We start from the raw sequence: 27,539 nt of genomic DNA, 5'->3' as shown, positions 1-27,539 counted from the left end.
CATCCTTAATAACTGACTCCAACATCTTCTCAACCACTGAGATCAGATTAACTGGCCTATAGTTTCCTTTCTTTTGCCTCTCTTTCCTTCTTGGAGAGTGGAGTGACATTTGACATTTTCCTGTCTTCCGGAACTATTCCAGAATTTAGTGATTCTTGAAAGATTATTACTAATGCGTCCACTTTCTCTTCAGCCACCTCTCTCAGAATGCTAGTTTGTACACCATCTGGTCCAGGTGACTTATATACCTTCAGACCTTTCAGTTTCCCAAGAACCTTTTCGTTAGTTACGGTAACTTCACACACGTCATGCCCCCTGACACCTGGAACTTAGACCGTACTGCCAGTGTCTTTCACAGTGAAGACTGATGCAAAATACTTGTTCAGTTCATCCACCATTTTGTTGTCCCCCATTACTACCTCTCCAGCATCATTTTCCAGTGTCCAATATCCACTCTTGCCTCCCTTTTACACTTTATGTATCTGAAGAAACTTTTGGTATCCTCTTTTATATTATCAGCTAGCTTAATTTTGTAATCGATCTTTGGCTTCTTAATGACTTGTTTAGTTGCTTTCTATTGGTTTTTAAAAGCTTCCCAATCCTCTAATTTCCCACTAATCTTCGCTGTATTATATGCCCTCTCTTTGGTTTTTTGTTGGTTACAAAGCAGCAGAGGTAATAACTTGGCATTTTTCTGGAAGGAGTAGCAACTCATTTATGATTAGACATCAAATAGATAATCTGAAAGCAAAGAGACTGTTTAGAAATATTGTGAAGTGTAAAGGTGTATGTTGTCAGAATTTATGCGAAAGGTGACATAATGCTAAGTGGATGGCACCAAGAGCAATATTTATTACAAAACCACTTCTGTAATAAGTGGTTTTATTATTACAAAATAAAAAATAAAACCACTAACCACTTCTGCCATTGGGGTAAAAAAACTATCTGGTTCAAGAGGTTCCCTTTCCCTTTCCACCTCATTTTCTAAACCTGAGCAACAGTCTTTCAGGTGCGACTTGGCCTTTTAAAAATAGCAGGTAGAGTACTGGACTATTGACCAGCTTTATTGAGCAAGGATGAACACGAAGCAACCACCTATAAATTTTCACATGAAAAGGAAGTATTAATACCACAGTTGCCTACAAATGGTGCTAGTCCTGATCCTGAAATCTCAATGCCACAGTCCCTGACCCGGGCCTCTGTTTTTCCCGTTTCCTTGAAGATCCAATCCCTATTGGCCTGTAATCCCGTACAGTTGTGACTTCCTACCCACTATCCCTCTAACATACAACGATTTCAATCTGACAAGGAGCCCAAAGGTGCAAATGCTCACCAAAAAAGCTGGAGCAAATCCTTCTAACATGTCTTCCTGCCATACTATTCATTGCAATCTGGCCTAAAGTCCCAAAATAAAGCCTGCATTAAACAAGACTTCTTCTGTAATAAGTAGTATGTTGGTGCAAAAGTCTTACTGTTTTTTTATATTTTAATAACTATATAAAACTCATTTAGCATATTAAATGTCTGTGGTCAGCATGTAAATTCCCTTCCACTTCTATTATAATAGAATAGCAATTTGCTCAGCAATAATTTATTGAAAAATGTCTCCTTGTTTTTTCTCAAATAAGGAAAATTAAAGGGATGATGTTATGGAACTGTTTAAAATGATTAAAGAAGTTAATAGCACAAAAAGTACTCTTCTTTTGTGATAGAGCCCAGAGCAGTATCTAAAGTTAAGGCTTAGTTTTTCACTTGAACTACTTTTCTACTCTCATCCCTCTTTGTCCTGCAGGTTACTCAATGTTGATTTAAAAAAAATCCTGATTCATCCACAACAGCTTAATTTTTGGAGAGCAGTTGTGTCTGCTGTAGAATTTTACCCTGTATCCCTCTGTTTAAAACCTGTCCACTCTGAATGTTCGGTTATCTCTTTGAGTCAGTGCCCAAAGCAGATTGTTCTGTAGCTGCAATCACTTTTGAGAACAACTTTGCTTATTTCCTGCTCCCCAAGCCTTATCTGTAATTAAATGTAGAACAACTTGTCTTTCTCAACCATGCTGATTCACTGAGCCAGGAATTGGTCATGCACTGTAGCCTCTCCACTATTCAAAGCTTGGGTAGACCATTTATCTTGTAATTTGAAGGGAGGGAGGGAGGGAATTATTCCTTGTAACCTTCAGCAGTAATTGGGCACTATTAATGGTTATTGACTGCTCTGTTATAAGAACATGATTCTTCTCAGTGCTTGCTCTATCTCACTGACAGTCATACAAGTTCGAACACTGGTAGTGAGATTTGCTTTAATAGATGCTCCAGAATCTGCCAGTGAATACCTGAGATAGTCATTGTCCATGTCTGAGTCCCTTTGTGTGTGTGTGAGAGAGAGAGATTAGACAGACACACACACACACGGATGGACATCGAGCACAGAAGCAGACCTTTAGCCCAATGAGTCTGCATCAGGCATATGTATTCAATACATTTTTTGTGCGATTGTTACAGGCTTGTTACGGAATTTTGAAGGTTCCTGAAGGCAGCTGGCTGTGTCGAACCTGTGCACTAGGTGTCCAGCCAAAATGCTTGCTCTGCCCCAAGAAAGGTGGAGCCATGAAGCCCACTCGCAGCGGAACAAAGTGGGTACATGTCAGCTGTGCTTTATGGATTCCTGAGGTAAGGTTCCTCAGTATTTGTCCTCGTCAGAGATTCTGTGGTAACCACATTCATTTAAAGGGAAATTCCATTCATGTTCTGATAATGAAGTAATTAAATAGAACACATTTAGAGTTTTAGTTCTGATACTGAGATACAGTGATTAGTTTTCCAATGACATGAATTTTTATGGAGATTCTCTTGTTGGAGTTATTAAATATTTTTAATATAGCCTGTGAAAAGATTTGAGTCACCTGGAATTCAGAAGAATGAGTATTGATCTTATAGAAAATAGAAAATTATGGAAGAGTTGATAAGATAGAGGCGGGAAAGTTGTTTTCACTGGTAGGTGTGACTAGAACTAGGAGACATAGCCTCAAAATTCACGAAAGCAGATTTTGGATAGAGATGAAGAGGAAATACTTTTCCCAGGGAGTAGTAGGTCTCGGTAATTCAACACCTTGGGGAACAGTAGAGATGACCTCATCAAGTATATTTAAGACAGTTGGACAGATTTTTGTATAGCAGGGGAATTAAGGGTTATGTGGGGGTGGGGGTGGGGGTGGAAGCACAGGTAGGTGGAACCATGTTGATTGAATGGTGGAGCAGGCCAGATGCCTTACTCCTGCTCTTATTTCTTATGTTCTTGTGTGAAAAATTCTGTCATTCTGTTAGATGTTCGTAAGTAAGGAGTCAGTTTGGAAGGGACTTAATATTTTCATGGTGAACTTTGATTTTGATTGAAGATGTAATGATTTTTATGGTTAATTGCTTCAGAATCATCAATCTCAGGAAATTCAAGCAATAGACTTGTTTCTCATAACAGCATAATAATTATAATCAACTACTTCTGGATGAAGTTTGATCCAGAATCTCCTCAGTCAATCAGGACGTTTGTGAAAATAGATGGGGCAGTGATGTGAAAGTGTAAGATATAGGTTGGCTTGAAATTTTGCTTTGAAGCTAAACTGGGATTTTTTATTATTTTTTTGGAAAAATTAATGTTGGAAGAGCAATGGGAATGATGAGAAGAGAGGTACCAGGGGGTACATTTGGAGGCCTAGATTCTTGGCCCTCTCTTTTGAACCTGATTGTGAGCATCATTGGTTGTATCCAGGAGCATGTTTAATAACTATACTGTGATGTGGGATCTGTGTAAAGAGATTCTGGAAAGAAAGTGGAAAGAAAAATAAGAAAATTGAATTTGTTTTTAAAGATAGTTTCTCTCAATATATTTCTGTTGAGAAAGAAATATTTAACTGGCGTTTAACTGGTTGAAATGCTACACACAAATAATTTTGCCCAGTTAAAATCTTTACATACTCTTGTCCATTTTCTTTAAGAGAAGCAGCCAGTATGTCTAAAGGTAACAATTCTTTCCCTTTACATCCTGTGGCTGCAGCTCCAGTTCTAATTACTTCCTTGCAACCCATTGGGAATAATCCAAAAATAAACTTTATTCATAATAAGCATTCACAAAAGAATAAACACAATGCAAAACCTTTTATGGTCAATACATTCAGTGCTGTTAGCTTAGTCTTTGAATCTGTGGCACCATTGCCACTCACATGGCCTGCATGCATCAATGAGAGCTTGTCTTGTTTCACGTTAGGCGCAGAATCCAAATCTGAATGTTTAGAGGTACCACCGCCAGCCATGTTGCTGTCCAGTTGACAATAAAATAATATTACTGGAGTCACCACCATTTTCTTAAACAATTAATTTGGTGTTTTGAAGTATTAATGTAGTTCCTTAAGATGGTGTAAGATTGTGTGCACATTATCAACAATATTTGCAAACTTCAAAGATCCTAAATAGAAGCAGGTAATTGCCTCTAATTTTTCTGAGCAGAATTGTGAAAGCCATGATTTAGTTGCCACAAAGTTGGTGTTACTTTTAGTCCAATTGTGATGAATATTTCCAACTGGATAACGTTCAGATATATTGCCATAAGGTGAAGCCAGGATAAACACTTTTATTTTTTGAAGACTTGGCTCAGATTTGGAACTGAAAGTAATAAAAATGCTTTCTTTGTGTACCTGTTCAGTTAAGCAGTGTTGATGTTGAGATAAAGCCAATACATTTGCAGGATGTGTACACTGTATTGCATTTATGAAGATCCTTACTGGTGAGACTTGTTTTATATTTAAAGAAAAATGCAATCTGGTTTGGTTGACACTTTTTGTTTTAATTATTTAGGTTAGCATAGGCTGTCCAGAAAAGATGGAGCCTATTACAAAGATATCACATGTCCCCGCCAGCAGATGGGCATTAGTGTGCAGCTTGTGTACTGAAAAGACTGGAGCCTGCATACAGGTTTGGAAAACTAAAGTCTCATTGCTGCTTTCCAGCAGTTTTTCAAGTAACTGTATCATGTCAATTATCTTTGTTTTGTATGAATTAACATGAGGTAAAAAGGCATACAGTAAACAGAAATAATTGTGAGTATGATACTTAGCTGGTTGAATTAATCAGCAGGAAGTTAATTAAAATCTAGAATGTGTTTTATGGATACTTAATTCATGTTGTTCAGTTACTGAGGTAAAATTTTCGTTCTTATTTTTAATTATCTTATCAAAGTTTCCATTCCCCCGTCATCCACATTAGAGTACATTTGTTTAAATTTGTGGACACAATGCAACATAGCAAGAATATACATAATACATAGAATATATAACACAAACAGATCATTTAACCTAACTGTTGCTATTGGCTAGATCATGCTTCACTTCAACTTCTCTTCCCAGGAGTAAATCCGGGTCCCAGAACAATATCGAAGATTTGTGTATAAGATAAATAATCACATGAAACCTTTTGATCTCCTGTCTTTAATTAACTTATACACAAACTTCCTATGTTCTACTATCTCCTGTTCTTCTGTAGATTAGAGTCAATTATTTGTTCTGTTAGTTAAATTTCATATTTTAGCTTATTCTAGCCATTTGCCTTAAATGTTGAGATTTTAACTTCTCTCGGCACAATAGTTGTGTAGACAAAATCATGTTAATTAACTACCCAGCAAAAACATTTAGTTCCTGAAGGCTGATTGAGTTGACATTTTCATGCTTAAAATCTGGTTTGGTATTCCAACAGTTGGAGGGAAGGTATGGCTAAGATTTGAATGTGAAAGTCATAAACTGCACCCTGTTGGCCAGTGATACAACCTTGATGCCGAAATAAAGCCTTTCTATCCCATGCCATGATTATCTGTCCTTTACAGGGACATTGACTTTTTTTGTACGTTAATTAGAAGGTATTGTGCAAAAACTTTGCTCAAAGTATTTTATAGGCCAAAATAACATGGCAAGGAACTTAAAAAGATATAAATTACTTTGATTTATTAACTTGGCCACTCATACACGGGTCAGTGCTGGAGCAAAGAAGTGAATGTGTTATTCTGTGGGCAATCAATACACATACAGTATATTGCTGCTCAGCAGTACAGTTCTTTGTTACAGACTTCAAAGTTTACAAGGGAAGATTGGTGCTAAAAATTGAAAAGAAAATAAAGTAAGAAATGTTCAGCAATTTAAGAACATCTGTGGAGAGAGAACACTGACATAGATGTTGACTCTGTTGTTTTCTTCCCAGATACTGTCTGACTTGCTGAGTATTTCCAGTACCTCCAGTTAATAATATATCTGCCAATGGTACTGTAGCTGATTCCATTTATTCACTGCACCATCGTTTCTCATTATTTTCAATGTTCAGTAAATCTCATCTTTTCAGAGCTCAATCCAAATTTCTTCACCCTTTCCTAATTTCTGAAGTCACCCTTCCCTTGCACCACTCTGCCCTTGACCTTGAAGTCCTGCCCATTGTTTGGTGCCTAAAGTGGAATGCTGTGTCACTTTACAGCTGAGTCTCAACCAATCATTTTTTTTTAATACTTAGAACAATTTCCTTAACTTCTTATAGGGTTCAGTGTATATAGTCAAAGATAATACTTCTCTAAATTGACCCATTTCCAAATTATTTAACTTGTGACATTAAGGAACAGTTTGCAACTTTGTGCTTCAGAGGGTAGGAAAAGTCTGTCTTCCTCTGTTTAAACTAGTCCATTTTGTTTTTACTTTTAGCAAAATAGTTAGTAGCAAGTATGTTTTTGATCATTTCGTGGCTATTCTCACTGAAATCCATCTTAACCTTAGAAGGAAATATATCAAAAGATAGAGCCAGCACTGCAGAACTGAGTACAAACTGTCTTTAATGACTGTGCTTCAATTTGTTAATACCTGCAGTGTTCAGTGAAGAACTGTCGAACGGCCTTTCATGTGACTTGTGCATTTGATCGCAATTTGGAAATGAAGACTATACTGGCGGAAAACGATGAGGTGAAGTTTAAATCTTACTGTCCAAAGCACAGCAGCAAGGAGCCAGATGAGGGAACAAAAAACTATTCCAATGCAGAGAGAGAGGAGAAACCCACCGTTGTGGAAAGTGCTCTGGATAGCATGGACCAGACCCAGGCAGAGGCTCAGAGGATCAGCCTCCGTAAACAAAAGCTCCAAGAACTGGAGGATGAATTTTATAACTTTGTCAGCATCTCTGACGTGTCCCAGCATTTGAAGTTGTCTGAGGAGCTTGTGGATTTTATTTACCAGTACTGGAAAGGAAAAAGGAAGAGCAACTTAAATAAGCCTCTCTTCACTCCCAAAAAGGATGAGGAGGACAATCTGGCAAAGCAGGAGCAAGATGTCTTGTTCAGACGGCTGCAGCTTTTCACCCACCTCCGACAGGACCTAGAGAGGGTGAGTGCTGTTGCTTGGAGCTGCAATTCTGCAATTTAATATCATCCTCCCTGCAAATTCCCTGTTTTTAGAAAGTGAATGTTGTGATTCTGAAAGTTTTTATCTTCCAAATATTTTTAATGAGCTGGTCTGGGAGAATCTTAGTGGTTAAATTTTCTTTCAAGTGGATGCAGGCTGGTACCAAGTTCTGAGTAACTTATTTATGAACAAACCACGATCAAGTTAATAAAGACAATCCAGCACACTTGAAGGAAGTTAACTTTCTGGTGCACTGTTTAGACCTTGGCTGGGGAAAAAAGTTCTACAGCAGCCATCAGTAAAATCTTCAAACCCTCCATTCCCAATTAAGGTTTTCAGATTTAACTGTAGGAAAGTTGAAGAGGCAATAACATTGAAGGAGTGTCTGTCAGTCTGAAACCTGTTTATTTTTGTCATGCTGTTTTTATGTAAAATGTGGACTCCTCTTGGAGTTCTGAAGTAACTTGTTGATGGCAGATTATGCAGATGTAAGTTTTGTGATTGGTGACCAAAGTACTACACTCAAATACTAAGCAATATTCCTTGCTAAATTGGGGTGTTCTGCCACAGAAAATCTACATTAGTATTAATTTATTTGTATCAAATTTGAGAAGTCATTCCTTTTGGAAAGTGAGGAATATTCTTGGAACTCCAGAAAGAGAAAGTGTTCAATTTGTCTATAGTCTCCCTTCTGATGCTGCAAGCACAACCATTTTGGCTGAGCTGAACACGTGTGTGGGAAGAAAATTATGAAATTTTGTTTACTGTTCTTTCTGAGGGGAAGTTTTTTCTCTGAAGCTCTTGTTTGTAATTATTGAGAAAAATTATTGGAAAGATTGTATTTGTTCTGGAATCAGTGGTGTTCCACTGGTCAATTTGTGAAGCGCGGGACTTTTTAATCTTAATTCTTATCTGGGTGCTCAAGTCTCCTGTTGTGTTTTCGGTCATGCACACCATTGGAAGTGTTTTAGTGCCGCATATTATCATAGCCTTCACTCAACGGTTACCTGCATGAGCTTTTTAGGTTGGGAGCTAAGCAGTTTCAAGCATGAGTTTCAATTTTTGCAGATAAATTCTCAAGTGTACTTGAATTCTCAACTCTACTTGAAGTGTAAGAAAATTAACTTTAGAAAGACAAAACTGAATGAGTTTGCAAGTATTACAGATATTTTCCCAGAAAACTTAAATACAGTGTCATATATACATAGTCTTGAAGTTCTTGTCATTGTCACAGAGATTGGTGGATTCCTGGAAGAGCATGAATAACCATTTTTGCTGCTTTTCTGATCAGTAGGATATGCTGGTTCCACACTAAGAACTATAGAAATCCCAGGTATTTGCCTGTGAACTATAGGAGCCATCAAACTTGTTAGCTTTGTTCCTATTCCAAGCTGAATAAATTACCTCCACTGGAGCAGTAGGAGCTTGAGAAAGGCAAATGCGCTCAAAATCCTTCTTCCATGTTGTATGTAGTTGCTACTGCAGGCATTACATGGGTATGGGCATTGGCTTGTATATGAAATTCCCCACCATAACATTCACCGGCTGCAACAACAAAGAAATAACTGCCGATGGGCAAGAAACTGGAAGATGAAATTACCTTTGGAACAATTCCTCAGCATTAATTAAAAGGCACACCACTACTTCACTTTGGTTTTGCTTGTAATACTTGTGAAATACAGTAACTAAGCTCGAGAATTCTGAGGTAGGATTGGAGCAAATTTTCTTCATTGTGGAGAAAGCTTAAATAATGAATGTTATTTTTAATACAGTAAATGCTACCAACAGCTGTTTAGCTTTGCTTCTTTCTTTATAGGATTCTTCATGTTTAGAAATGACCAGTTTTATGACACTAAGAAAGGCTGTGACCACTGTGAATATCTTGGCATTAGGTTCCCCCAAACATTGTCTCCTTCAAGACTTACCAGCTTCTCCTTTGTTGTGTGCAGCCTTTTAGAAAGGTTAGCTGCCTCACTTACCTATCCCATTAGAAATGACTGCTCCTCAAATTGTATTTCATTAGTTGGCATCTCCTAAGAATCAGAGCACGTTGTCTGTTAAATTTTAATTATCTTAATGCCTGAGTCGAGCACGTTCTCTGTTAAATTTTAATTATCTTTATGCTTGAGTATTATTGGGGGGGGGGTCAGTACATTTGCATCACCTGTCCTCTCTAAATTGCATCCCTTATGCTTTCTAGTTACCACCTGAAAATTAAAGTGTAAGTCTTTACTTGTAGAGGTGCTAGATTAATTTGGTACTGTGTAACCAATTCATATCTATACTGTCCAGAAATGTCAGAGAGCAGGGATTTTCAACAGTGAAGAAATTGTTGGCTGTTTGCTGATTGGAAATAAACTGAGCTCGTGACAATTATATCAGTTAACTCTGGCAGTTTAAAGATTTATGCCCACGTTACAAGTAAATTTGTTTAACTGAACTAAGCCCATCTGCTAATAGAACTATGCTCTCCAATTACTTTTAAGCCAGTAAATAATATTTATTTCCACTTATATTTTTCAATTTTTTCCTATTTATTTATTTGTTACCACATTATTTATTATTTCTTTAAATACTCTTGCCTCTTAATCTCAGGGTTTATATGACACATATGTACATATTTCCTTTAGTGGGATCCTAACTTGCATTTTGTGAAGTACTTTCTTGTCTTGGATAACCTGCATTACCCTCTTGGTTTATGCAATCAGTTAAAAGTATGTTATGTCTTTTGATTCACGTTGGGCTGGCCTTTTTTAAAAATTTGCGGCTGCTGTCATCGATTTGCTGTCTTTGTCAACGCTCTCATTGGAGCTTAGTTGCAGAGTGGCTGCTGAAACGGTTATACTCTAGTTGTTTTGTGCATTTGGATTACGGGAGATCAAATCCAGTTTGCACACAGAGCTACCAGATTTCTTGTGGTTTATTAGCATATGGGGCTGTGTATTAACTGTGCCACAGTAAAAACTTCCTACTTACCACATCACAAGACCGATCAGATCACTTTTCGTCATGCTACTTTAAATTTGGCACAAACTGTAATGCACTTTTAATTAATTATGTGCAATAGACATTATCCCAATGTGGAAGAGTCAAAATGTTTGATTAAATATCAAGTTAGGATACTCTCATACAACCTTTTGTTGTCCTGGCTTTTGTGCTTTATTTCATTAGTTGACACAGTATTTCCTGTTCATGTTCCAAATGAGTCCTCATACCATCATCGGTTAGAGATTTTCTTTTTTTAAGTATTAGAAGAAGAGTTGCTGATATACTGTTTTGGTGTGTATTTCCACATAACTAGAAATAGCTGCAATGCAGTTAGAACTGTGCTATTTTTACCCTGTGGCATAAATATAGAATAATGACCAATGAAGGATGAGTTACAAGGAATTAGATAGTGATCTAATCCTTGGGTTCATATTATTAGGTTTAGATTAGATTACAACCCTGACCTTGTTATCTGACATCAATTTTCTGTCAGTCATGATTTAATAAAGCCCTGAATTGCATTTAACATTTTGTATGTCCAGAGTTTAGATATAAAACTTGCAGGAAATGAACTGCGCAGTGGGTCAGAGAAGGGAGGATTGTACTTGGGGTGGGTGGGATTTAACTGCCTGTCACATGCCAGTATGCAGATTTGGAGAATCATTCTGGCATTCTATATATGGCACAGAAACTGAGTAACTGATCATTCCATCTGGGTTAATCATCATCTTGAAGATGTTCCATTGTGGATTTGCAGTTAAGCGTGTACTTTCCATTGCATGTTCAACTGTCCCTCTCTGATTGTTCCAACTGTTAACTATCCATGATCTTGATCATGTTTTACTACTTCCTCAGTCAATTGATAGAATTGGCTGTCCATTCACCAGGCTAATTAAAAGGGCATAATTGGGATAAAGTGCCTGCTGATGTGGCCATTTGTGGCTGTGTGCATGTCAATGATCAAATTTAAAGCATACTTGTTTCTTCTGGGGTATTATATGAACATAATTTCTGTGTTGCTTTCTTAATGTTTATTTCATTTGTAGCAAAGTCAATCTATTAAAAAAAGGATTTCAGAATTATGTTTAGGCAGTTTAAAGAAGTTCATCTTGCAAAACAGGGATTGTAATGTAATTATTTTCCATCTATACTGGTGCTGCTAATTTACACTGATGTTTTTGTACAATGATCCAATTTCATATTCTTACAAATCAACTGTTTTCAGCATGTTGAAAGTAGCCAGTTTCTTCTGCATAATTGATTATACGGAGTTGATTCTTCATTGCCTTTAAATGCAGCATTAGAATTGACGGCATCAGACATCAAAGTTTGGAAGTCCTCCATTCCATGACATATGCTAAGTTTCAGTGTACCTGAAATATTCTGCAAAAAGTTCAGATTTGTGATGAGGACTGTGACTGTTGTGGGGCTGAGGCATAAAGTCCATTTGTAATGGTTTGCTATTGCAGTAGGGAAGGAGTTGTAGATATTTGCTGTTGCATTCTTGCCCTATATTCTTTCTAATCTGTACCACAATCAGGTCTGTCTCTGCTACTCCCTTATGGCTTTACGTTTATTTCAAACTGTTGGCATTTAACTCTGTGCAGTGTTGAATGTACAGTATTATAACATGTATTGTAATGAAATCCAATAAAATTGGGTGCATTCTTTTATATCGTACATACTGTGTGGTTGCCCTTATTTTCTGCTTTTCTATCCTCTCTGACACTGTCTTCTGCACTGTTGCTTGTACAGCACTGTAATAGTTACTGCATCCTCTTATATGTGCACTGCTCTCCCTCTCTCTCTGGTTGCTGGCAGTTAATGTTGTGTAGACTGACGGCTCCATCATAAGCAGATATATCTCGCACTCCCGTATAGAAGCAATGTTTCATTGGTGTTGTGGAAATGGCTCGTGTGTTTGGGGTGGGGGAATTAGTGTGTACATGACCAACACTGTTCTCAGCAGTGAAGAGTTTACTCTGGATGCTCAACAGTTTGTAAATGAGCTTAAGCCAAAGTCTTTATATTCATAAAATACCTTCTATTTTTAAAACAAAACTTGGATGCCGGTCTCCCTCAGCTAATGAAGGGTGTTAGATTCCAAGAGAATCCTTTGTACAATATTAAAATTTGTATTGAAGGTAAAGTAACTCCTCATTTTTCTCGGAGGGTGTGCAGAATACCAGATGCTGGTCAATCTCATTTCAGTTAGGTTGCAGTAAGCTGGAAGCAAACTACATTTTGTTTTGACAAGCTGAAATTTTTGAGTTTATTCATCCGCTGGCCATTCTGGTCAGATGGAAGAGCGCAGGTGTACAAGAGTTATTTCTGTTTTAAAGAGCATGTTTATTTCATAGACTCTTTCCCAATGAAACGTTATTGGTTTTTATGGACCCGCATTTGGAAGACAACCTCCTTTGTTGTAGCTCAAAGTACATCTATTATCAAAGTACCTATGCAGAATAGTGAAGATGTGTCATGTGAATGTTTGTTAACTGGGGGAGACCTGTCCCATTGAAAGTAATTAACAGATGCCAGCAGGTCTCCAGTACTGTTGCTGATGGTAAGTCCAATAATGATGAGTGTTACACCATATGATGTGCTCATTGGACATAACACGCAGTACATTCTCCTGCCAAGTCCTTTAGGCTACAAGATTTAATTGTTGTACAAAAACACAGACTATTTTAAGGAAAACTTGCTTTCAGAGCTTGAAATGTAATGGACCTTTTTTTAGGCTTTTGAAGAATTAATGTTTCTTTTCTGCCGTAGTTTATGTTGTAGTGGTAGGCAGCTTTCAAACAGTTTTGCTTGTCATACTTCTTGAAATGAAGTCAGCTTCCTGAGGTGGGGGGGCAGAGGTCACACGTGGGGAGGGTGTTTTACGTATATAAACGTTTTGCAGATATGATGTATGTTATAACAAAACTATCAGTGTTTCTATTCTGTAATTAACTATGAGGAATAATTCTGAGCAGGCCAAGAAATTAAAGCTTCTTTCTCTTTCAGGTACTGATTGACCTGCTCTTTCAGCAGTTTCTGTTTGTATTCTAGGTGGGCTAGTATTAAGTTGTAGTTTTTTTTCTTTGAAGAAGACAATGCAGGTAAGTTTTCAAACATGTAGCATTCGTTATTAGCGGATGACTTTTAGAGTTCTGATCATTTTTAAGATGTGAATTGGTTTCTTGCACTGTTGTTAAACTGCTTTGAAAAACTGGTGTTACAGCTTCTGATGTTCCCCCGTTAGGTTCGAAACCTTACTTATATGGTTACGAGAAGAGAGAAGATTAAGAGATCGATTTGCCGTGTCCAAGAGCAAATATTCCACCACCAAATGAAACTTCTTGAAGAAGAGCGCATTTCTGGTAAGTCTAAGGAAACTGCTCGGTCGTCCAAGCCATCCACTTCTCAGACTGCTACCTCCCAAATGAGGTCAAGCTTAGAAGCACTCAAAAGTTTGCATATACTGTAAAGTATATGGAATTGAAATACTTGTTTTTGAAATTCTGAGCTCTCATTGTCATAATATACCAGTTTAACTTTTGCACAAGACCCAGGCACCTCTAACTGTATTCTACAGATGGAGGTGAAGAGAGGCTTTGTAGATACACGCTGAGGAGCACTGCTCAGAATGTCTCTGACAATTTATAAATTTGTAAAGTGCTTTGATATTTGTAGCAATGCATGCAACCATGTTCATTTCAGTACTCTCTCAGACAGTCTGCTTTCAATTCCCATTCATATAGTCATGCAACACAGGAATTATATTGCTTCAATTCGGCCACTATAATCGTGTTTAATGGCGCCCATTTCCATCTTCCATTCTAACATAGTAATCTGTTTTCTGAGAACCAGCTGTTCGTATCCTGATCTTTTTTTTGCTGTCATGGGCTTTTACTCCATTTAACACTACCACTTACTCATCTGTTTACTCCTTATGTGCCTGAGGTGCTAACTGTTTGTCTTTTTCTTTGTCCATGTTGGTTTTGCTAAAATAAGCGCTAGAAGAGTGCTAAAATCCAAAGCATTTTTACAGCTGTTTGTGAGATGTTGACTCTTACATTTCTCATGTACAGATTTAATTAAGGAAACTGATTTTTATGTACTTAATAAAAAAAAACAATAAATATAGTTTTGTTTGTAATTTTGTTAGGATGCAGACTTGTATTGAATTCACTGCTGGGGTGAAGGCATAGCTTGAGTTATGCCTGATTTAATCCTGTCTAATGCATGAAGTCATGTTAATGATGTACAGGTGTATTGTTGTTGCTGTTTGTTGTATTAGGAAATTCGATCAAGTAAACACAATACATGCATTTCCAACATTTTAGATTTTCCTTCCCATACACGGAAAATTTTCAGCACAGTCAAAGTTATAGGGACATTAAGACCGAAATCTGTGATCTGCTAGAGTGTTGCATTCAGATTCTTACTTTTGAAGCTATTTTTAGTGGGAGCTTCATTGTTTTCTTAGCTGTAAGACTCTTCAGATCTGCAGACCAATTGGTCACTTTCAGTGATCATGTGATACACTTTCCACAAAGCAAAGGTAAATATTGCTTCATAGCACGCCTCTCATTACATTGAACTGACAGCTCAGGTTTCTGCTGTTCTGGGCAGTGCTTAATGTCAGCACACCTTTATTTAGTTTCTTGTCCATGCTTGCATGTGATGTTGGTTTAAAAGTTATGCAAAAAATGTTGAAACTCTAATGGTTTGGACAATGATTGTGCAACTGAGAATTGGAGATGAGAGTCGGAGAGATTGGGTTCTTCTGTTTAACTTTTCTCCCCTCTGTTTTACTAGAAAGCCAATAGGGAAAGATTACTTGACCTGAGAATAGACACATTAATGAGCCAGCACAATATTCTTTGTATTGTGCTAGAGATTTTTATTTACATCTATTTCTTAGCTCCTGTGGTGTGCTTGCTTTAGGGAATTTTATGAAATAAAAGTCTGACCAAAGTCAAATGACTTAGAATTGCTACATAATGCTCAAAAGGCAGTAAGTTATTTTAAGACTTAAGTGTAGAAATAGAAAGGTGCCAACTTCATTTAATTTGTCACAAAATGATTCAGTAATTCTTGATTGATACCTCATTCTGGGTGTTTTTAATTTAAACCTAAGAGACTCTGCTCCAATCTTAGTGAAACACCTGAGCTGTTATAGACCGGTTAGCCTAACGTCGGTGGTGGGGAAACTGCTGGAGTCAGTTATCAAGGATGTGATAACAGCACATTTGGAAAGCGGTGAAATGATCGGACAAAGTCAGCATGGATTTGTGAAAGGAAAATCATGTCTGACGAATCTCATAGAATTTTTTGAGGATGTAACTAGTAGAGTGGATAGGGGAGAACCAGTGGATGTGGTATATTTGGATTTTCAAAAGGCTTTTGACAAAGTCCCACACAGGAGATTAGTGTGCAAACTTAAAGCATACGGTATTGGGGGTAAGGTATTGGTGTGGGTGGAGAATTGGTTAGCAGACAGGAAGCAAAGAGTGGGAATAAACGGGACCTTTTCAGAATGGCAGGCGGTGACTAGTGGGGTACCGCAAGGCTCAGTGCTGGGACCCCAGTTGTTTACAATATATATTAATGACTTGGATGAGGGAATTAAATGCAGCATCTCCAAGTTTGTGGATGACACGAAGCTGGGTGGCAGTGTTAGCAGTGAGGAGGATGCAGGGTGACTTGGATAGGTTGGGCGAGTGGGCAAATTCATGGCAGATGCAATTTAATGTGGATAAATGTGAAGTTATCCACTTTGGTGGCAAAAATAGGAAAACAGATTATTATCTGAATGGTGGCCGATTAGGAAAAGGGGAGGTGCAACGAGACCTGGGTGTCATTATACACCAGTCATTGAAAGTGGGCATGCAGGTACAGCAGGCGGTGAAAAAGGCGAATGGTATGCTGGCATTTATAGCGAGAGGATTCGAGTACAGGAGCAGGGAGGTACTACTGCAGTTGTACAAGGCCTCGGTGAGACCACACCTGGAGTATTGTGTGCAGTTTTGGTCCCCTAATCTGAGGAAAGACATCTTTGCCATAGAGGGAGTACAAAGAAGGTTCACCAGATTGATTCCTGGGATGGCAGGACTTTCATATGAAGAAAGACTGGATGAACTGAGAATTTAGAAGATTGAGGGGGGATCTGATTGAAACGTATAAGATCCTAAAGGGATTGGACAGACTAGATGCAGGAAGATTGTTCCCGATGTTGGGGAAGTCCAGAACGAGGGGCCACAGTTTGAGGATCGAGGGGAAGCCTTTTAGGACCGAGATTAGGAAAAACTTCTTCACACAGAGAGTGGTGAATCTGTGGAATTCTCTGCCACAGGAAACTGTTGAGGCCAGTTCATTGGCTATATTTAAGAGGGAGTTAGATATGGCCCTTGTGGCTACGGGGGTCAGGGGGTATGGAGGGAAGGCTGGGGCGGGGTTCTGAGTTGGATGATCAGCCATGATCATAATAAATGGCAGTGCAGGCTCGAAGGGCCGAATGGCCTACTCCTGCACCTATTTTCTATGTTTCTATGTTATACATCAACAGATGCTTCTAAGACAGTTCCTTAGGATGAAAGCTTAATTTCTGTGGATTCTGAGTTGATTGAGAGGTCTGTGAGGGTTCTGTAGACTACCGCAGATGGAGCAATACGCAGGATGCAAGGGCATTTTGCAAGGTGTTGATCTCCTTTCGGTCCCATTCCAAATGCTGCTTCTCCATTATTGAGCCTGAGAATCCCAGGAATTGGTGAGGATGTAAAGTTTTTAAGGTGGCTTTTTGGAGAACCTTTAGATCTTTTCCACTGTCAACCTGACTGTGGCAGCCTGTTTTAGAGGACTGGTACCGAGTTTGTAAATTCTGTGTACTGGCTTAAGTAGCTCACTGAATGGAATAAGGTCTTCAGTGTCGGTGGCTTTAGTGCTTCGAAGTACCTGCTGTCTCAGGAGCATACAGAAGAAAGAAATCATTGTTACCCAATAGACTGAGCTTTGTGTGGAGTGTGTGGTCTTTATCTTCCCTTTACCTCTGAAAATGATGGTGGTTCCAAGGTATAGGAAGTAGTCCATGTTTTTCGTGGTCTTATTGTGGACCTTTTATTTTTCAAGCAGATCAAAAGAAGATCTTGTTTTGCAGATGTTAAGAGTGAGTCCCATTCCCTCATATGCTTTAGGGAATGTGTCAACAATGACTTTTGAGCTCAGCCTCGGAAAGTGCACATAGATGAAGATCATTGTGTACTGCACCTTAGTGACCGAAGTTGGCGTGAGCAATCAGAGACTTGTCAGCAAAGTGCAGTGGTGTGGCTTCAACTGATTGATACCTCATGAAGAATATACAGGAATGAACATAAGATTAAATGCATTCACGATAATAACTACAGGAGTGCAACGTAATTTCTCTGCCCATTAAAATAAAAATGAGGAATTTTGGTATGTGGAAGATCTGAGCAAGGCTATTAAAAATGCAGAATGCTTAGACCCTCAATTTAATAGGATGTATTGGGTGAAGTCTTGCAAAGTCCAGCCTGCATCTTGCGTTAGCCCAACAATTGTACTTTAGTGGCTGTGTGTCTTGAAACATCCTCCTAGTGGCACTGCCATGGCTCTGCCACAGAACTGCCTGCTTTCCCGCAAGTGCTGTTGTCAAACATGAGTTTTTAAACTTGTAGAAAGGAATGTCACCCATCAAAGAGCAGCATGTCGGTGGGGAACGTATCAGTGTTTTCAATCCTTTCTTATCTTATGTTGGTGCTATCTACAGATACATAGAGAAAGGAAGAACAAGTCAGAAATTAGGGAGGAAAGAGATAAAGAAGAAAAAAGTAATTTCTATGATCAGAAGATATAAAACTTTGCACTGGATTGGCTTTCCTTGAAATACTTGGGGGAAAAACCCTTGAACTTGGACTCTTGGTATAGGCAATGCCATTGAGGTCGATAAAGATGAATTATGGAAATTGGTTTACTCTATTTTTGGTGTTATTTTCTATTAACTCTAAACTTTGAGAGAAGTGATGCAGTGGTCATGAAATAGATGTTAGCTGCCTCCATTCCAATCTTAAGCTGCATCCAAAAGAATTGCTGTTCCTGCTTCACAATTCAAATTCAAATGAGATTATTTGCTCAATAAATTGAACAGTTTTAAGCCTGTGTGAGGTTAATATTTCCTCCTGATTCCATATGTAATCAATTACATGAAACCACAGTTGGAGCTTGTGCTTTATTGAATGCCATATTTTGAACCAATACATTTGAAATCAGCATGTTAAATACTGTTGAAAAACCACACTGTACTTCAGTGAATGAACAGCAGGCTTCAATGTTACAATTCTGCTCTGACAGCTGGAATTTTAGAGATGCCCAAGCCTTAGTCCATACATGTCTTCACTGAATACAGCTAGATCTCATTGTAAGGGATCCATCAATATAACTGATAATAAATTGCTTTATTGCTAAACACCCAAGCACTAATTCTTTCCTTGGATTAAACATTGAATGTGCTTGTGTTTCTTGACCTGTCTGCATTTATGAATTAATCTTATCAAGAGTTCGTCTCATTGTTCAATTGTCAAGAACAACTTAGATTTTTAATATAGTAATGGTTGCTGAGGTAGATCTTTCACACTGGATATGTACTTTGAAGTTGTACTCATGCTAGAGCTTGCAAAGATTTTTTAGGCTTTATATAGTGTGGATTTACTGAGGTAAATGCTGCACAGTCACAGCACGTGAATTACCATAGTCACATAGTTATCAAGAGTATGTCCCAGACTGGAAACAACTATTGTCCTCTGTTTATCCAAAATAAAACTGATTTACTATCTCATTTCTGGTGATTTAAAGTAGGATGTTACAGTGACCCCTCATGCAGAAAGGCATCCTAGAGAAGATTAGATGATGGTGGACAGAAGGAATCAGAGGTTTTGAAGAAAGGGTTGGAACATGGAGGCGGATAGAGGGCTGTTCTGAACCACAAGTAGAGAGGAGGGAGGTGAGAGGTCCTGTGTTGTCAGGGTATGATGATGTAATTCAAAGCCTCATCAATAATATAATTAAGGGAGAGAATACAGAGAAATTTGTAAAGAAAGACACAGATTTTGATACTGATGAATTAAATGCATGAAAGCCATTGGAGAATGGTGGCAAGAATCAGGTGAACTGAAACTTGTAGAAAATTAGAGAATTATTGAGACTTTAAGAAACGGAGTAGAATTTTCACAGCAAAGCATTGGGTAAGTCCATGGAAATGGAAAAAGATGGTTCAAGTAACAAATACAGAGAAAGAAGCTGAGCAGGAGCTAAGCAAATTCCTGTATTTCTGCTCACATAGATCATGCTTAAGTTGAAGAAGGTGATGTAATGAAGCCAAAGACCACAAAGCTTTAAATGGAAAAGGTGTCTTCATTTAACTAAATTAAGTTTTGGCTCAGACCTATGTTGGTATTGTATGGACATTTTGTAAATGTGTCAGACACGTTGGAGAAGAGCAGAATACCACAAGTACGTTTTTGCTTCTGGAAGATGATGTGAAAAGATTGAAGACCTGGTGATGGGCGACCTTGTTGGATTGCAAGGGGGAGAAAATGAACTAGCTGATTACTTTATGCTGACCGAGGAATCGAGAGAATGGCTACTACCATGAGATTATAGGCCTTTATTTTTGATCTTGACCACTGTCATTATTGCACTGTGGATTAGAGGCTGTAGTTGAAGGTGGACTTTTGAGTCATTGCATTCTCAGGACATGGAATTTAACCCAGAAAAAGACTGCTTGGTCAGACTTGTCTTTGCCAACGTTAATATCCTGCACTGTGTTTTCTCATCTTACTTGATCACCAAAGCCTTTATTCCTTTACTCCCTACTTATCTGTCTTATCCTCCTGTGTATCTATCTTCCCCTTAAATGCATCCTTGCCTCGATCACTTAATGCAAGTGCCACAATTTGTCAGTCTGAGCCAAGTTAACTGAACATAGTGCTTCCTCAGGTACTGCTCAAGATGGTTGGGGAATATTGCCATCTAAGTTTGACTTTGCAGGTTGTAAATATCACATGAATCATCTAATGCCTCCACAACCTCACAAATTATTTTACAGATGATATGCATCCTTGGAGAAAGCACGGATGCCATTTGCGTATGCAGCAGGGTCCCACAAACAACACTGTGATAATAACCAGATCACGTTGGTTTTAGGGATACTGGTTGAGGGAGAAATACCATCCATAGTGTCTGCTGGAACTCCTTCGCTATATTTCCTGAAAATTGTCATGGATTCTCTTACTTCCGCCTAAGAAATGCAGGTGGCATCTTGGTTTGACATTTTGACCAGACAATTGCAGCTCTCTTGGTACTACAAGAGAATACTTCAGTCATAGCTGCCTTTGTCAGTCTTCTCTTTGTGATTTTATCTCTGGAGTGAGACTTGAAGTCACAACCTTTGGACTTAAAGGTAAATTTGCTGCTACTGAGCCTCTGCTTACACCAAAATGTCAAGTGGCATACTTATAACTTTCTTAAAAAAATGATATGATCAAACATTTTAACACAAATCCCTTTCTTTCAAATTGCAATGTTGTACAAAAGTGAAAAATTGAACCTTAATATTTGATGCCAGCTGTCCAGGAGGGCTAGTCAAGGAGAGGAGACTTGGTAATAGCCCCTTTCTGTCTCAGTCAAGTTCACCTCCTGGTGAGTAACAAGGCTTTAGGTTTGATGTTTGCTAGAAATGTTTCATTCTCTTGCAGAAACAGCAGTATTGACAACAGACAGCAGAGAAATATGGTACTGGGAAAACAAATCTAACTTGATTTTTTTAAAACTGAAATTAAATGTTCGATGCCATCTTCTATAATAGAATGATGTCTGTGTTAGTTTTCAGTTCTATCCTGTATTTACATTTTAAGTAACTTCAGAAAATTTGTCAAATAACCAAAAAAAATCAACAAAACAAAAAGATTTATGAAATGACAAGTAGTTTCAGGGATTTTCAAGATAATAATTAGTAATTATTTTTTCATTTGTTTAGTTTCCAGCTTGCTAAACTTTTTGTTTTGTTTGTTTTCATTGAATGTTACATGTTTTGGGATTAATGTAATAAAAGTAAAATGATGGGCAGGCCTAATAGAATATTGCACCTTCTAAATAATCTGTGCTCTGTTTGTAGGTGTGCCTTCAGCATTCCCATCAGCAGATGCTTTATTCCTTGGTTGGCTGGCACAATCTCATCCGGTTTCCAAAACGGGTGGCTCACAATGGAAGTTGAATAGAGAACTGGAGACAAGCCGACATCCTGATAAGGTCTGGCGTGAAAAGAGCTCCCAAATGAGTGGCCGAATGCAAAGCCACTCTGACTCTGCTAAACAGAGTTTATTGAAACAATCAAATCGACCCAGTGAGTGCAAAAACACACCTAACCTTCACAGGGTCAAAGAGGACTACACCAGCTCAAGTATTCTACCGCCATACGACAAGATTCGTGGTGAGGCACGAGGTAACGCCCGTGAAAGGAATAATGGTCTGAGTACTCCTGACCTTCGGAAGAAAACTGACATCAGTAGACGTAGTACAGGAGGAAAAGTTGAATTGAGAGAGAGAGCTTGTTCAAAACGGGATAAATCCTACATACCTGCAGAATTAACCCTACGGCAGTCTGAAAACAAGCAAGCTTTGTGTGGTCCAATGTGTAAAATTCCCTCTGTTAGTATTCGGAGGTTACCTGGGGATGGCAGTCAAACACACACCAAATTTAATGGTACCTTGAGCAAGGTAGCGTGCAATCAAACTGCTGTTCCTACTGGACGATCTGCAGTCAAAGTGCCTACAAGTCCAGTGAAAAACTGGGGTGGGTTCAAAATCCCCAAAAAAGGAGAAAGGAAACAGCATGAGGAGAGACAGGAGCCCTGCCGGCAGAACTCTGAATCCACACAATACCAGCACCTGGCATCACAGCGAACCTTGCCCAAGGAGAGAACCAAGGTGAGGTTGCTGCCAGATAGTGAGAATGATGGTTATAGTCCTGACGTTGAGATGAGTGATTCAGAAACAGAGTCAACAGACAATTGTAAGCCACAGAGGCTTAATTCAAATAATGAACAGGAGGTATGGGACAGATATTATTCGAAGAAGCATCCTGGCCTCCTGATCTGGGGGTGTGGGGTGGGGGTACGGCAGTAAGTCCACTTGCCTGGTAACCGTTACCAGTCCCAGCAACATTTTATTTACATGCCTTGTTGTGATGTGATATTTCTTCAAGCCAACTATTGGTACCCAGGGACATTTCCTATCATGGAATGTTTGTCAGTAAAACACTTGTCTTCACGTCATGTGCTACAGTTTTGTTAATAAATCTGCCCCATGTACAGTTATCAGATAGATCTTTTGCAAAGATTATTGAAACAGAGGCCACTAGTCCATTATATGCCAGCTGTAAAGCAAAGATTCAAAACCTTAAACACTTTTATTAAAAGAAAATTAAATTGGAATCCCAGTGGTTGAGCGTTTAGTACACATTTCATTTTTGATCTTCTAGCACGCTTAAAAAAAAACTTTAAAAAGCAGCAAGTTTTATCTAGTATTTTGAGCAAAACAAAATTGCAAAGTAAAGGCAGCGAATTCTGATCCAGCAGATATAACTATCAGTTTGTTAAATTGGAAAATTCAGTAATCAACAGTATTAAATTGTCATTGCAGAGTTCTTCACTTCAAAGTATTCAACTGATGTGAAAGTGGTCAGGCGGAAGCAGTGAGAGGTTCAGATATACAGTTCTAGCAGGAAGGAACCCTGTTTGATTCATAAATTTCTGCACAAAGTATGTGCAAGGATTTCTTGCAACTTAATGAATATGTGGAGTTGTGTTTCTGTTTTGTTCCTTTCTTAAAAAAAATGAGCGCAAATTCATTTAGTTTGTGATTATTATTAGTCCTTTACATTTAAAAATATCCTATGTCTGCACCATGCACATATTACCTTTATTTTAGTCTGACTTTTTAAATGCTACTAACCCATTCCACATAATTAAGTTGTATGCCACTCACATACTGTTAAAAAGAATGTGCATTGAAGAATAACCCATTCCAACGATTAAGTAGGAGGGCTGAGAAGAAAGCTACATCAACTTTTGGAGTCCAATATAGGATGATGGTGTACTATCCTTAGTGGTCCCAGCACTAAAGGTGCTCTGAATATGTGATGCGTCAGTGTTATCATGAGGTGTTAAATCATATCCAATTGACCATTTTGATTTCTTCCTCCCTCCCTCAAAGACTAACCTGCAATATATTGCATCAACCCACAATGGAGCAGCCACATTACTTGGTAGACTGTATCATTATGTTCATTAAGATTTCTTTGTACACCAGTGAAGGGGTATAATAGCAGCACTAAAGAGTTTTTCAGTAAGTATGATAATAGTTAATCATCTTTGTAATCTACTTTTTAATTACAAGTCCTGTTTACTTTAAAGTCTAGTATGGTTTAACTGGGATTACGCGCAGCAAGGATGGTCTTGATTGAACATGAAGACCACCAGAGATTTAAAAAAAGGGTTTGACGTCTCAAAGCATAGCTAAATCCAGTGTTCTTATTCACAAAGAAAGGTTGACATAGTCAACCCGATGACCCTCAAAATACAAAATAGCTGTTTTTAGTAAGTTAGGGGAAGCCTATGTAAAGTTCCAACATTTCAATCTCTTAGAAATTTGTTAAAAAATATCTTGAGGTTTTAAAAATCTCCATCAACATAAACTTTAATACATAGTGTTGCATGCACTGTATTGAATTCATGTGCTGTAATGCATTTGAAAATACCAATATTGAAATGTATATTTAATTTTATTAAGTGGCCTTTTCTAATCCTTAGTGCAATAGCTATGTATTAAATTTTTAAAAATTGTAGAAAGGTCTTTAGCTTACATGTTTGAGTATTTATGCATCTTGGATATGCAACTTAGTTTGAAATATTTGGAGCATTTTAATCTTATTTTTGTTTTACATGCAGGCACTGTCACATTGTGCTGTACAAAAGAAACAGTCATTAATTTTATGCTTAACTGTTTTACACCTACACTAAATAATCTCTTGGGTAGAAATAGACAGCAAAATAATAGTTTGAGTACAATGGTTTGTTTAAAGACCATTACTTAGACTGACAGTTTCATGTTTAAAATTTCATTTTCCTCCAATTGTGCTTATTTGTCAAGATTGATCTTAAATTATGATTTTTGTATTCTGTAGATTGTAGTTTAACATTAGCTAGTTGAGCTACTGTGTAGTTGCTACTGGCATGCGTACATAATTTTAAACTGAAGTGATGTAAAGGGGTTAGTTTTTACATGTCCCCTTTTTGATTGTTCCGTACAGACCTGCTGAACAAACTTTGCAGTGTGGTGTTGTACAGAAGAAACCTATCACCATGTGCCTAGCAAAGTTTAACTGGTGTCCATTTAGTTACAAAGAGCATGGAAATAAAAGCAGAAATAAAATTTATATAGAGATGACTATTTTAAATTACCTGGCTCTTTGATGTATTTATTTTTCTTGTATATTTATAAAACTACTTTTAAAAGATAAAGTTGTGTTCTCTGAATGTTGAATATACTTAGATGAATTGTGCCTTTTTGTGTTTGATATGTTGAGTTTAAATTAGTAGTATGAGTGTGGTACATCAACCTGTAAAATATTTCTCAGACTTAAATCTCATCTGGAACCAACAGAAAGAGACACTGAGCTTCTTTGTGAGCCTTAAGAAGCCAGAGTAACAAAAATAAGGGTCTGCACACTGTCTTTTATGTATCTGGAATTTTTCTTAAATTGAGATTTTGCTTAAGGTTTAATAACAACGAATCTGGATTTTTAAGGCAGTGCTGTTAGAAAATATACCATTTTAATATGTTGCGTCAGGGAAATTATTTTCATAGATAGTTCTACATATCTTTCCTATGCAAAGCAACACAACAGGATTTTGAATCTTAGTCAAGTTATTTAATCTAAATATGCTTTCTCTGCTGGATGTTAATTCCTTTTTATGGTAGCATCTCGTCTCCTAGGTTGGAACATTGTAGGTTTCCAATTCTTGTATAGGAAACTTTTTCTACAAGTATTGTGGGAGCACTGAAATAAAGCACTGTGCTTTTAATGACATATGTACCAGTTTGCACCATGCAATAAATGTATATGTTTGTTTTCTCCCCAGTAAAGTTCAACGATAATATAACCTTTTGATGTGTGTTTTATCGTTAAAGATTATAGTAATCCTACTTTTGTATTTTATAGGTTAATTACATGAAATATGATTAATGTGTTTGCTGTGTTTAAAAAAAAACTGGTAAATGAACCAAGTTTCTGGTGTCCACCAATCCGGGAGTGTTTGGCACTTAACCATACATATTTAAAATCTGTGGCAGGGATTTGAGATAAAATGCAATGGATCAACACTTCCCTGCCTTCAGTCAGAAGAAATGTAATGGGTACCTGAACCTCAAACTAAAAACATACTACTCCACCCTCTTGTTACTCTAGCATTCTGGGTGTTACTCCACCTACTGCCTCTTTTCCATCTCCTCTCATTCAAGTTAGCCTTCCAGCTGTTGATGTACCGTAGTTATGTATTTAGCTTGGTAATGCCAGGGACTGTCCATAATCTCAAGTATACAAATTCAGTTTTTAAAATTTGTTTTCAAGCACATAGCACTTTGGGAACTAGTCAAAAATGTTAAAGGTCATGTAGCAATGAATGGCCAAGTATAAAAACAAAATTTTACTGTACAAAATCGGAAAAAGAAACAGGCAGAAGTGGATTTTTAAAAATCTATTTTGTAGTCCGTTTTACTGTAGCTCTTAACAAGATACATATCCTATCACCTTCAATCTTGTACTCCTCTTCTCCCCCCCCCACCTTTCTTAATCAGCCTTCCTCCCCCTTTCCTATTCGCTCCTGATGAAAGGTTTCGGCTGAAAACATCAACCGTTTATTCATTTTCAGTCATTCAGCCTGACTGGCTGAGTTCCTCAAGCATTTTTTGTGTGTTGCTCTGGATTTCAAGCAGCTGCAGGATCTGTGTTTATCTTTCCCCTTAGTTGCTCAGTTTTAGGTCCCTGTTTTGCAACTGTGGCTATGATTTATGCACTTGTTTGTAGATGTTTTAGTATCGTTTGTTGCTGAAAATGTGATGTGATAAGATCAAGCACCTGGTTCCATATGAGCAGGGCAAACAGCTATTACTGTATGTACTGAAGTAAATTGAAGACTGAAGAGAAAGGGTACAACAAATTAGAATGGGGAGGAATGCAAAGAAAATTAAAATGTTTAACTTTCAAATCTAACAATTCAAATAATATAGATATACGAGCAGAATTAGGCCATTTGGTCCAGAGTCTGTTTCACCCATTCAATCATGGCTGATCCTTTTTCCTTCCCCATCTCAGCAATAAGACCCATACATTTAATAAATAGCATTTGGAAAGCCAAAGAGTTTGACTGAAACTGATTACATGTGCCTCATGTTAATGATGTCTGACCTAAGATGTCCAAGTTCATTGAAAAAAACTTCTCAGGTTTAATAACAGATACATGTACATATAATGTGTATATGTATTATAAATAAATAGAATTTTAAGTACAAAAATACATACATTGAAACTTTAAGCAACTTTTTGTACTTAAAATTCTCGTAATTCTCCAGAATAAAATTCTGGAGTGTTAGGAAACTCCAGTTTAGTTGCTGGATGGCAGCCTCCAAAACCTTGTAAGTCTCAGCCGTGCCCTAATATCTACATTTCAAACAGTGGAGTAGAAACTGGGCTACAGTCAAGGTTCCCAAACTGGGGTCCACAGCTGTCTCAGTTAACAGTAAGGGTCAATGGCATAAAAAAAGGTTGGGAACCCCTGCTATACAGCATCTTTTGTTTAGATGGCGTAAGTGGATCAGCTCGCAACCAGTCCAATTTACATAAAACACCATTATAATACAGCATCATGCCAATAGATTGTTAATGGAGTTTTGTAAGGCATAGTTACCTGGAAGGTGATGGTGCTCTCATGCTGCCTGTTACATGGGCAATTCCACAGCTTTGACTGGTGTCATACAGGAAGAATGATATCTAGTCAGGATGAAAAAGTGTGG

General features: G+C 37.8%; 1 protein-coding gene across 1 annotated transcript in view; it reads left to right on the top strand.

The window, feature by feature from the left end:
* The window catches only part of LOC134345653 (protein Jade-1-like), a 160,737-nt gene extending 135,105 nt beyond the window's left edge, over positions 1-25,632 (top strand). Inside the window, 6 exon segments of the mRNA XM_063046662.1 lie at positions 2,503-2,670; positions 4,849-4,965; positions 6,891-7,400; positions 13,657-13,774; positions 21,583-22,505; positions 22,507-25,632. Coding sequence (XP_062902732.1) covers positions 2,503-2,670; positions 4,849-4,965; positions 6,891-7,400; positions 13,657-13,774; positions 21,583-22,505; positions 22,507-22,560 — 1,890 coding nt within the window. The 3' untranslated portion in view covers positions 22,561-25,632.
* The last annotated feature ends 1,907 nt before the right edge of the window (positions 25,633-27,539 follow it).

This window comes from Mobula hypostoma, chromosome 4, assembly GCF_963921235.1.
Source record: "Mobula hypostoma chromosome 4, sMobHyp1.1, whole genome shotgun sequence".
Lineage (NCBI taxonomy): Eukaryota > Metazoa > Chordata > Chondrichthyes > Myliobatiformes > Myliobatidae > Mobula > Mobula hypostoma.
Note: the sequence above shows the minus strand (reverse complement) of the source record. Positions and strands in the feature narration are given on the sequence as shown.